This window comes from Chamaea fasciata, unplaced genomic scaffold (assembly GCF_029207755.1).
Source record: "Chamaea fasciata isolate MVZ Bird 193981 ecotype frontalis unplaced genomic scaffold, bChaFas1.0.hap1 SCAF_8, whole genome shotgun sequence".
Lineage (NCBI taxonomy): Eukaryota > Metazoa > Chordata > Aves > Passeriformes > Sylviidae > Chamaea > Chamaea fasciata.
The window spans coordinates 28,098,918-28,112,273 of NW_027094093.1; the positions used below are offsets into that span (position 1 = coordinate 28,098,918).

A 13,356-nucleotide genomic window follows, 5' to 3' on the forward strand; every position below is an offset into this window, starting at 1 on the left:
GGTATCAAGGAAAGTCTCATATATATATATATATATATATGCATGCTACACTTTCTCTATTGGAAATGGGATGCATTTCACACTTAGTGCAATAGGCAGTATCTCACTGAACGACAGAGATATTCCTATGAAGATGTGTACCAGGGTTTTAATTCTACACCTCACTTTTCCCATCTGTAGAAAGTGTGTAAATAATATCTATTCTCCCCAGGAATGGCATAGAAATCATTAATCCATGCTGGTAAAATGCTTTGAAATCCTAACACTCCAAGCATTTTCCCTCTAACACTTCTTTTTCACCACTTCTCTTGCAAAAATTGAACATGAAATAACATGGTCATGATGCTGTCAAGAAAGCAAATTTCACAGTGTTAAGTAAGACAGTATGATGTAATCCTACCACTTTCACTGGAACTGGCAGACCCTCATCTGGAGTCTTTGTGCAGACTCCAATCTTGTGATTCCAAGAAACAGGAAGTCCAACTGAAAAAGGTTAGAAGACTACAGAAAGAATAGCTGAGTGGGGTCTAAAAGACCATGACATATGAAATATTTTTAAAGTGGATTTTTCTGGCCTAAGGGTTAAAAAAAATCCTAAAGGTAGTTGAGATACTTTACAGGCAAAAGGGAGAAAGTGCATGCAAAATGTATTTTGGTATGTTGTTGGGAGGGCAAAGGATGTAAAGGGCAGGAATAAAGCAGTGCATAACCTTTATGTGGATAACAGATTGCCACCTTGGAAAATGTTTCTTCTATCTTCCCTCAATGGTATGAAACTCACTCTGTCCATGGATACACCACTGTGTGGCTACAGACAGAGATGAAGTTGCAGTATTTAAAATCAAGTTGGAAAATTGTCTTTCTCCCGTGGCATGTTCTAAGGTGTATGAGTGAATCTGGAAGGTGAGCAGTTAAATTATTGCACTGGTGTCACATGATTTTCTTAATGCTTTATACTTCCAGCATGTCTTTCATCACAGGACCTTAAAGTAATGAAAATCACCTAAGTTTAAAAACTTCTGGAGGAAGGTGAGAATTAGCCCCGTTACAGATAAAAAACCCCAAGTCAGGGTAATTATTTAGCTAATTTCTTAACACAGTCAGTGTTATGGATATGGAAGCTCAGCTCATGTGAACAGTCTACTCATGTGTAAGACCAGGACCAAATGCACACACTACAAAGCAAGGAAAACTGACAGGTTTGGTTCTTAAATGCTGGGGTTTCCCACCAGACCTCCTACTAGGAGTAAACAAATGAGAAAGAGAAGGGTGAGTTCTACTGCTGGCCAAATCCCACTCCTAAAAACAAAGGCTGCAATGAAAAGCAAAACATTAGAGAAAGAATAGTTATATTGCAAAGGCAAATAATTGCAGGACCTAAAAAAGAGACTTGTGACATTAATGCCTGTCCATCTTCTTCTCACCTAAATCCACCGTCTTCAGGCCCAGCCTAAACTGGATTGTCTTTCCCTCCAACACAGCAGAAAGGTATTTCACATTCCAGTGCAGGGCTGGCCAGTCACCAACCATGTTACAGAAGACTGCAGGTTGCTGTAGAGACATCACTATTTCCTTGCTTTTCTCAGGAGTAAATGGTTTGACATCTTCACCTATGCAAAGAAAAAAAAACAGATGGAGAGAGATGATTTATCATACAGGAAGTGTTACCTACCACCTTCCATGGGACAGAAAACATTAAGAACTAAAACCTCCTTTGTTTATGACTGATTGTTTTATTACATTTGTAGATTTTTTAAAAATCAAAGTTGTACTGCAAATACTGGAAGAACTAAATTAAAGTTTAAAGCAGTGTATTAGCACATAAAATGTAAAGCAAAAAATAAAAATAGGCACATGCTTAAAATTTGCAGTTGTATCTTAGGCAATAAAGCACTGTAGCCAAACTGCTTAGAAATAGGCTAACAATAAAATAAACTTGCAAATAACATCCAGTTTAGAGAACATAAATTTCATGAGTAACAGTCTTCCCACATGGGATTCTTTCCAAAATTAGACTGTATTGTCAGAGATAGCAAACCAGCTCCCCATGCGTTCACTTTAAACAAAGGAACAGTAGCATAACCAACCAGCAGGTATTTTTGAAGTGTTTTAAAGTTTCATCAACAGAATTTTAGAAAAAGGAAATTGTGTTGATCCAAGAACTAAACTAACCCAAGATTCCATTTACTCCTTTGCTGTTTAGAGATTTATAATCCCCACTGAAACTGTCAAGCTGAAATGCTGGCAATCTTGAATTAACTCTGCACTTTCAGAACAACTTTTCTTTAGGGACATATTCAGAAGGAAAATCTGGGGTGTTTGTAAAAGGAATAACATCTCCATAGAGCAGAAGAGGTGGACTACAGCTTCGGATCATAAAAAAATCCATTCATTATTTTAACCTCTACTGAAGTCAACTCATCCAGAATTTGTATCTGTATAAGGGCTAAGATTTAACATACTGAATTGATACACATCGTTCCCTGTGACTTCCAGTAGTTTATTTAAAACAAACCAATTCAATTCAATCACTTATTTAGTGATCAAATGATGGTCTGGCATGCATGATGAGTTAAATAAATACAGGCCAAGAAAGTTTCCTTCACTTCTGGGTGCTAATTTTGCCAGTTGCTGCTCCCCATGTGTGGGAGATAGCAGAGAACCACCCAGTCTCACATGGGGCAACCCTGTGGAGCCAGCTGAGGGAAACACAGATGATGAGTCACTGGGAACAGTGTCACTGAGAAAAGTTCTTCCGGATTAATTCAAATGCAACAAAAATCCAAAATAAATCTATGAATGCTGAAGTGGGAATGGCAGGAATAAGAGGTGTCCTGTGCATGGTGTGTGCTGTATCTTGTTGATAACTTTTGTGAGTCCCTCTTCTTTCAACAGGGCTTATACTCCCACATAGCTGTGCTTTTTGGTTTTCTAAATTAAGCTGCTGTCTTCCCACAAACTCAGTAGGAAGTATTGGGTTTCCCAGAGTTAATGGGTCTCTTATTCCACAGACTTCCAGGAAAACCAAATCCCTCACTTTTCACTCATGAAAACTCTATTGTGAAGCTTTAAAACTGAAGACCTTTGGTATTTTATCTTCATGGAACATAAAGTTTTAAAATGGCTTCTCTTTCCCAAGGCAGATGACAGGAGGGAGGTGGGATTTTGGTTTGTTTTCCACATTTCCCCTCATACGCAGAGCAACACTTGACAGGATGGTGTTGCTGTGACACAGAGATGTCTCTGACACTTGGCCTTCAGTCTCACACTCCAGCAACTTACACAACCAGGACATAAGGAGGCCTCACGGGGACCGTATGTCTCACCATATGGTCTTCCCTATCCCTGGGAGGAGGCTCTGGGGCTTTCCAAGGAACAGGTTAGCATACCTAGAGGGAGCGGGTCCAGAGAAGGCAGAAAGGCCATCTGCAGACACAAGGGCATGTGCTGCTGCAGCTACCAGGAGCTGGCTGGAGGCACGGCAAGAGGTTAGAGCTCAGCATGTTTTTTCACAAGGATTCTGTTCAAGAGCTAATGCGAGACTTGGTCCAGATCTGAACACTCTCAGGGGGTTTATAAAACTTCTGTCTTTCACCAGAGCAACTATAATATTGCACAGAGGTGGCTTTCACCATGTGGGAGCTGGCAGCCCTTACCTACCTTTCAGATTTTCCAGCTCATAAAAATGAAATTACTCCTGCTTAGGCCAGGTTTATCACTGCATGGCTGTCTTTTTGACTACTCAGGGTTTTTTCTTGCTTTAAGGGCACTACATTTAAGTATTTTAGAGGATGTAAACCCAAATAAATGCAAGAAACTGGTGACACTTTTTTGGAGGATTTTGTAAAGCTGACTTTTATTGCAAAAGCTTCAGGTTTATCCTGTAACTTCAGTCCACAGTTGGGATGTGCTACAAAAGCACAAATTTTACTGGAACAAACAGTAAAGCCCTTTCAAGCCAACTGTTGATTCTGTGTGGCTTTCTAATGTGATTTCCACATGCACATCATGCTTTTGCAAGGCGTGGTTTTAACCACATTGCATACACACACAGTGGGAAGCTCAGAGCTGAAGCTACTGGGAGAGTAGGCCACTGCCAAACAAAAACCCACAATTAGGCTAAATAGCCTCTGCTTTACTGAATGATTGTCATGTCACCATGTTCAGCTATAAACATATCTCCCTAAAAATTAAGAAAGACGACAGTCTGTCTTACTAAGATGCTAATAATTTCTATCTTCAAACAGTATTAAAATCTTTGTTAAATAAGTATATATCTTCTCCTGATACGGATAATCACATACAATATATACAATGCATACTGACATTTGAAACGTTTTAGAAAATTTAAAGACTTAAATAAATACACACTAGGGATTTTTCAAAAGACAAATGTAGATTCTTGCTAGATCTGTGTGAAGAATCTGTGTCTTGAGTTGCCTTTATGTATTCCTTGGTGAGAACAGAGTCAGCTAAACAAAATTCTTTCCCTATAACACTTGTCATGCATATCCAAGTGCCTGCTAGAGAAAAAAAACACATGATAAAAGGTAAGTATCATATACTACAGCAAACTGATATCATGATAATTTGGAGATCTCTCCTCAAGACCAACAGAGATTTCTGGGGGAACCATATGCGGTAGGAGTGGGGAAAAAGTAATTAAAAGAGATATCTGAAGATAGAAGACCTGAAGAGAGATTAGCAGGATTATAGTTTGAAATAATCTTTTCCTTAGTTATTGTTATCATAGCTTCACAAAGACCTTATAAACCTGGCTGGTGCTTCTTGGTATTTTATAGCCTGAGATTGATGGTAATTGAATCCAAGGCAAAAGCTGAGGTTCTGTAGCATATATAAGCACATACAGTTTGGATACAGATGTGCACAAGTAAAAGGTGAGTAAATAAAATGTGTAGCAAAGAAAAAAATATCCACTGCACATCTCAGGCATTAAATATCAAATTCCTAAGGGAGATTGGGTAGCAGGAGAGAATAGGAATGCGTATTCCCTTGAAAAAGAAAAGCTCTGTGGGAGTCTTCATTTTCTCAGTTGTACTCTGATCCACAAGAGAAAAGGAATACTTCAGCTTAGTTCTTTCTCTCAGGCTCAACAAATGGCGTGACTTCACAGTACAAAAGGAAGCAGGAATAATTTGTCTCATGTTTTGACTTTACCTAAGGCATGTACAGAATCCTACTAGGAACTGAAAAAATGAACCAAGTTTTAGCTCAAGTTTTGTAACTGTGGCAGCCTATATAATTGGCAAAAAACATAGGTGTTCTTTAGAAAGGTAACACCTTGCAAAATGGAGATCTCCCAATTAAAAAAAGAAAGCTCCCCAGTTGTCTTTACACAAAGTACTGTCAAACATTAAGCCTCATCCAGACTTAGCACTGAGAGCAGGTAAAAAGAAAAGTAATGAATTGGCCAAGTACTCTCCAGTAGACTTCATGCTTCTGAAAGAGAAAATAATTTAATGTTTCCGACTAACAATTTTTCTGTATAACTGAGTGGGGTTTGGGAATTAAGAGTTTAGCATAGCAGGCGATCTTACTAAAAGTGGACTTGATCAAAGTTGTTCAGAAGTTAAATGTACTGTCATTAAAAAGCTAAATGTACTGTCATTCATTTAAAATAATTTAGCAAATTATAAGAGTTCATTAGTGCGTGGCAGTTGGCTTCTGCCAAAACACCCTGCTGCTTAAATATGAGATTTAATTGAGAGGCATTAAAATTATTTTCTAAAATAGGGAGTACAAGGAAATCCTGGTAATGCATTTGGTATATGCATCATCAAATTGTTTCTCTTGCAAATCTGTAATGCTCCCTTTTCCTTACTTCTTTTATTTAAAAATATTTAAAAAATAAAAGAAAAAAAACCCCACCATTTTGAATACATTAATACAGGCAGCCAGGTGAGTCAAAAAAATCACCTGACCTCCAGAATCTTAACTATTCAACAGCCAGGAGTGCTAAAAGAGAAGGTATGGGGGAGGATGAGCAAACTCCCCAAACCAAATATATGTGACTTGGTTTGGAGGTCAGACTTAATAGTTTCACAGTACATTAATTCTGTAAATTAAAAAAAGAACCAACGTTAAATAATCTGCATGTGATTACAACACTATGCACTATAATCAGCCTCCTCTGGGCAAACAGAATGCCTCTAAATGCACCAACACCTAGGTATTACTTCCTAACCAGTTATTGCTGTTGCTATTAGTTTTGACTCTGGGAATGTTAATACTGTAAATGCACACAGCCAGCAGGCAGCTACCCTAGATTTGCAGATGTTTTGGTTACTGAAGGAGAGGTGGTAGCTGCATGGAGACTCTCAGGATAGACCAGTCTGCACTTGTATGACAGGCACCTGCAGCTCACTCTGGCTATCTGCAGCCAACACACCCTTCCTTTCTCTCTGCATCAGCTCCTGCAAAAGGAGTGCAGCCAAAGAAAGAAAAGAAAGAGGCTAAAAGAGGAATTTGGACTCATTTTCCAGTGATCCTGTGGCAGGGCTGAGCATCCTACAGTTTTTCTTATAGGAAGTTGAAGTGATTTCAGACATGGAGTAAGATAGAAGTGGGGGCCATGCCCAAAACCATCTTGTCCTTCCAATAAAGCCGTGGAAATTGCTGCCAGACTACTAAGGGGGGGAGTATGGGCTGAGCTCAGAACACAGCTCTGGGAAGGACTTCCTGCTGCTGCTCTGAATGACAGTGCATCATCTCAAGCATATGTTTAGGAAATTCTTCCCCTAAATCCCCTAAGGCTCCTCCTCAAAAGCTTTTCCTGAACCCCTGGCCAGCTTCTGCCTGATGTCTCTCCTCCATCCTGCAGTGCAGGTTTAGAATGCAGTCGTGCCAGTTTTCAGCTAATGCACTGAATGCCGAATGACCTCAGCTCCTCTGGTCTCCTCCAGCAGAAGAAATGCTTGAAGGAAAAGACTAAAAGACTATGGTCTTTGAGCAAAACCTTCCACCAGGATATAAAAAGATAGACTATTCTTCCTTAAGCTAGGCCACCAAATTTCACCTTTCTATTAGTCTGTAACAGTTTCAGTTAGAAAATTACACACAGCTGCTACTGAGGAAATGCAGTAGCCAAACCATGTCTTCCCAGTAGCCCACCAGCACCGATACACATTTCTGACATCTCCTAATGAACAGAAAATTTAATACAAAATTCAATACTAATATAACACTATAATTGAAGGCAAGGGAACTGCCACATCAGGAAGTTAATGTGTGTATTTCTAAGAAAAAAAACCTATTCATATTATAAGCAAAGTTTATTTGTATTTCCTTTTCTATTCCTTGTCAGCAGTAAGTATGAAAGCACTACTCTTAAATAGATGAATACATCATATAAAATTCTCTGTCAGAAACTGTAACCAATTGTGACTTTAATGTTGTCCAGTCTTGAAAACTTGACTGACAAGAATGTCAAAATGGCAACAAAAGAAACTAAATTTTCTCGTTTACACTATTTTTCCATAAACTATTGTAGTAAATAGTCAATAGTATTCTCCAAATGCATGTTGTTTCTCAACAAACCATTGTAATAAATAGTAATTAACAGAATGGAGTCTTTTGAATTTGATCCACCAAGTGGTTATGATGGTAGTATACATGACCTTGTTCACTATTATACTGCACAGGACACAAATTGTGATTCATGACTGAGTCAATTAGAGGTATAATTAATTGTCAGAATGAAAATATACTTTAAAAGAGTGAAATAAGTTTTTGAATTACATAAATTATGGAATTGAAAGAGACCCACCATGTGAACCTCAAGAACAGTTTCTGAAATGCACAATAAGGGTATTAGATTCAGAAATTGCCATTATTATAGGAATACTAAAGAAAAAGTATGGCTATTATTCCATTATTTACAAATTCCATTTCTTTCAGCATGGGTAAAACAACTAGAAGTGCATTTAATCTTTGCTTCAAATTGCTATTTCTGTTTATAAAGGTTCTCATGCTGCAACATGAATTTTGTTGGTGAAAAACTGTTAACAGTGTATGTTTTGAATCCTGGGGTTCCTATACACTGTAAAAATATTGCTTTGACATAGTGTCAAGAATACACTTGACCAAAACAGCCTACAAAAATGGGAACAACCAAGGTTTTCTAATTTAATTTTCAACTTTAACATCTAGTTCATGATAGTTCCATTTTTTTAATATAACTATTAAACATAAAGTAAACTCTTCTTTAGTTGAAAAAGCACAGCCTTTTTACATAGACGCTCATATTTCATAACTCTGTAATACAACAAACTACTGCTAGTGATGTCAATGTATTTTTAGCATTTTCTCTTCAGAGATTTCCTTTCTCTTTTCTTTTTCAAATTACAACTGCCTCGGAAGTTACTTTATCTGTAAACACCAAGACTAAATATCAGAGAAGATAAAGACTGCAGGCCCAAGTCTCTACTCAGACCTCCATGAACTCCTGTTATAATCAGCTGCATCTGCATTTCTGGAGACTGAAGGTGACCTTTAATTATACAACAAACCATGACAGTGCTCCTGCTTTGAATTTTGGAAGTTTCTTGCAATATGCAAAATCAACCAAAACTCAGTATTTTTCAACTAATTAGTAAATACGGAAAACTCCTTTCAGTAGAATAGTTTCAATATTTTCATATTCTTTTTACACATTAACATCACTCTTCTCACCTATACTGTCTGACATAATACTAGTGTTAGAAGGAATGACGTCTTTTTTGTCCGGTCTTCAAAAGCAGAGTACATAGAATTTTGAGAAAACTCCCTGAACATTAGCAAAATAATAAAACTGCAAAAGGTTAAAGTTGCACTTTTATACCAAGACATCCAAACTACCTTACCGTTGCTCTTTTTAAAAATACTCTTACAGAACCAAAAATCTCATGCTACCATACCCACTCCCAAGAATTCCATTGTGTTTGTGATCACAAAGCACAGTATAGTTTAAACTTTATTCATATACATCCCTTTTGAGAAAAGCACAGACAAAGAAATAATAGATTCAACCTCTTCTTTCTATTTGGAATTACACGACAAGGCCACATTTTCAAAGAGACAAACAACATTTTTTGAGCTTTATGTCCTCAATATGGATTTGATCCCAAACACCTACCCAGACAATCAGGTCTTCAGACGACTTATTTGCAGAGCTCAGAGCATATCTATTGTATGATAGCAAAACCTGACTAGACCAACAGAAACAAGCTCCCTAATGTCTACATTGTTAATTATAGCAGAGAGGTAATTAAGTTACCCCTTGCTGCTTCGATGTAAGACAACAATGGCACAGTCTGATAAGAAATGAGAAACACATGCACCAGAGACACAATGTACCAGAGCACCATGACTATGTTTCCTTGCTGGCATCGGAGACAATGAGAGCTGCACTGAGGCAGTCCTAGTGCAAAGAGACAGTGGAGATTTTCACCCTGTATTTCCCAATTCAAGCCTAACATCCTCCACCATCCCTGTGACTCAGTTCATTTGCATAATTCTCAGGTTTTCAGGAAGAGAGGAAACCATCAGTCCTTGAAACTGAATTTTCTTAACATAACTTTGGGGTGTAAAATACTCCATGGATGTCATTTGCGGTTACTTCATATGGTGGCCCTGAATTAAATGAGACAACATAGGGGCAGTAGTCTGCTGAAGCTGGAGTTCCAACATAAACTCCCTGAAAGGCCTAAGACATGGAGCCTGAAGACTAAGTGAGGTAGGGAAGTAGCCAACAAAATCACCTTGATGAAAGACATCATGTAGCTTCCACCTCCCCCTCAAAGAAGATACAATCATCACTTACATGTTCATCATTAAGTAGGTGATGAACGGCAGAACAAGCAGAAACGGAGCATAAAATGATCTAAATGTGCTCAAAGCCCAAGTCAGATGTGACTTCTGCATATTCCTTTTGAGAGGTGCAGTAAAGAACCTACAGTGCGGTGTACAGGGAATCTAGTGACCTGTCTTTCATTAGCCAGCCACAAAGGTAGACTCCACAAGAGAAAGGAGCTATGCCACCTCTCCCTAGAGAGTCTTACAATGGGCTCTGGCTCACCACAAACCAGGAATCATCTACACCAAAATGGTCACTTCGCAGTGGGAATATACACACCCTGCAATCAAAAGGTATAAATAAATTTCCCACTGGAAAACACTGAAGTTTGAATTCAAGAATAAAACTGTTCAGCTTTCATAAACTGAAGATGTGTCTGGTCTGTATTTTCGCTTCTTGTTGATACTAGAAAAAAGGAAGTACTGTAAAACCTGAAGGACAAGGAAATCATTGTATGACGTTAAACCTGGAGTTTACATACTTCTCAATAAAAAAGAAAGGCAAGAAAATATGCTGAAAGTTACTGAATATACAGATTGGAAGGTGCCCAAAACAAGCCCAAGACAGAGCAGATTTCAACCAACCTGTTCCTGAGCAACTAGAAGAAAGAGGATGTCAAAACTTGAGGAAGGAAGAACAGGATTTGCTCACACCTCACAGGCTCCCCTTCAGAGGTGTTTTTTCAAGATGGAGTGTAAAGAACACACCCATTACAGCTCCTTGCTTACACCAGTGTTGTTTACGACAGCTCTGAAACTGCACTGCCACAATTCCAGCTGAAGTCTGGAAATTGAGGGAAATCCCTGGTAAGGAGAACTTTTTTTAGGTGCTGGAAGGAATTTTCAGAATCTGCTAAATACCACTTTTCAATCTTTGAATTAATTTCGAGATCTGCCCATTTTGTGCCAAAATGCTTCTAACCTTTACAGGGCACGCAATCACTTGCTGCTTGTCACATTGCAAGGTATGAGTTGACACAAGAAAGGGCAAGATTGCATACACAACATTAGGGGCTGTTGGGAGAGAGATGTGAGAACCAAGGGGACTCTCGAAGTTCTTTGAATCTCTCTGAAGAATGTCACATGGAGAGCAAATCTGTCAAAACCATGGTGACAGGAAAGAGCAAATGGCACTTCCTAATGTGCCAGGAACTGGGGGTTGTCCCATGGGGGGATGCTCTCCTGGACTGCTGCGCACAACCATTACATGACAGATGTGTTTTAGCTGAACTAGACTCTCCAGATACCTCAAGGTTGTAACAAACCCATCAAAGCCTCAGTTTATATTAACAAGCCAATCTTAAATCGGCACACTGCAGGTGCCAACTTGTAAGCAGATCCACCAGGCTGGCCCCAGGGATGGCAAGAGCATTTGAAAGCAAAAACAGCCTCAGCCATGTAATTTTTGTCTGTCACCACTAGTGTATCAGAGCTCCAGGCGACCAGCTCCTCCTAAGATGAATTCCAGAATGTTTTAGGTCAGACACGGGCAGACAGGCATGAATATGGTCACACAACCACCTCAGATGGACACACTATTGTGCTTCGGCAATCAGTACCTGCATGGGCATCTGTATCACAGTTTTGGATCTAGGTTTCATTCCATCCATGCAAGACCTGCTATACACATGAAAGTTATGGGCCAGGAGAGAAAATAACCTTTCTGCTTGCCTGGATGTATGTGCATTTCATCTGATAATTTTCAAATCTCTTTAGCTATATTATAATGAGGTTAAAGCAAGAAAAATTTCCCCACCTCAAATATTACAAATGTCAGTAATGAGAACAGTAAAAATGTCACCACACGGAGAAAAGAGTGAAATTAGCATTTTCAGAGGAGTATTATACCCATGAGTGAAATAATGCAATCAGCTATCTGCAAGATAAAGCTAATTTGGTTTCCAACAGTTTATCAACAATACACTGCTCCTTTACATTAACAAATTTAACCGATACCATATCCTGCAAACAAGAATAATTCACACAGAATATTACACTGTGTTAATTAAATAGCTGGAACAGAAAAGGTCAGGCCATGACTGAAAGATGCGCATATGGGTTGTGAAGCTATGAAAAGATGGAACGATTTCAAATCAAGAAATTAAAATAAATTATTTAAATCATCGTTAAGTCAATAATAAATACACTTAGATATTTCTGAGCCTATTTCGACAGCCCCTTTAGTTTGCTGCTATTTCTCAGAAATTTCTTTCTCGTTGACCCATGAAAGACTTAAAATATCTTGAAACCCATCATAAGATGAAGTGTCTTGGATAAGTTATCAAAGAGTTTTCCTGCTTATATTCAAGTTTTCATTTGACCGTGCAGATAATATGAGGCATGAGACAAGTTTTGCAGTTAAAAGGACACCACAAAGCCCCACTTGCCTTATTTCTGCATGGGTTTCCTGCCACTAGAACCACGAGACCTCCACAATTACTACAGTTAATTGAAAAATGTTCAAAGAGAGAAGTACTTTTTCACATTGTTTACTTCTGCAAATAGCAGCACTTTGTCTTTGGATGAATGCCAGCAAATCACTTAAATTATAGTAGTACCATACCCTTTTTTAATTGAAAGAACATTTTGGCATGGGTTAAACTATGCCAATGTGGTAATGTATGAAAAAGACTTAGTAAAATGGGGAATTAATCTTATTTGGAGCCCCAAAGCACTACCAGAATATACATCAGTCACAAGCAAGTCTGGATCTCATCCTATGTTTTTACTGTACTTTTGTCATTACAGCTGTACACAGCAGCCTCAAATTTGAGTTTGCTGTATGTCCCTCCATTATCTGTGCACAAATTTTATGTTTCCTGAACTTTTGTAGACAAAATAAAATTTTCTTTTGATCACAGTTCTGCTGATTTCAGTCAGCATATACTTCCTCTTTGCACTTTCAGCCTAGGAAACTGAGCTGCGTGGACTAAACAAAATGTGATATCTGTTATGTTCTGAGAAGAATTTCATGGGAGTCTGTTGTTTTGGCTGCAGAATTGTGGGATGAGGGCCACGTGTCAAATTCACGTGTGAAATTCAGCCCAGCACATCAACAGTTATGACATTGACACTGGACCTAAGACCAGTCGGTGTGGATCCCACCGTCCAGCTCTCCCATTACATTACAGAGGCATTTATCAAGCCAACTTCCAGACTTTGTGACAGAATGCCTAATCAAAGCCACACTGAAATACCCAATTTTTTAGGGAAGATGAAGCACTGTGGAGCATACGAGCCATTAATTTTATGACAAGTGCAGATGGTCGATATACAGATAAATTCTCACATAACCTAATCTAATGAATATGTACTTCAATCTATTTAAACGATAACACTAATGAGCATAGTGTTCCCCACATGATGGTATATTCACCCGAATTATTTTAAAATGTATTTCAGTGTATGTTGTATCTGAACTCTGCTATTTTCTTCCTCCCAGTTCAGACCGTGGTTGATTTGTATCCACCAAAGCAACACCGTTTCCTTCTCCCTTTAGAGGAT

The 13,356-nt window shown here is 38.5% G+C and overlaps 1 protein-coding gene across 1 annotated transcript in view; it reads right to left on the reverse strand.

Moving 5' to 3' along the window:
• Positions 1 to 13,356, reverse strand: part of HSPBAP1 (HSPB1 associated protein 1) — a 38,726-nt gene that overhangs the window by 24,754 nt on the left and 616 nt on the right. The window contains 1 exon segment of the mRNA XM_066190260.1: positions 1,425 to 1,610. Coding sequence (XP_066046357.1) covers positions 1,425 to 1,610 — 186 coding nt within the window.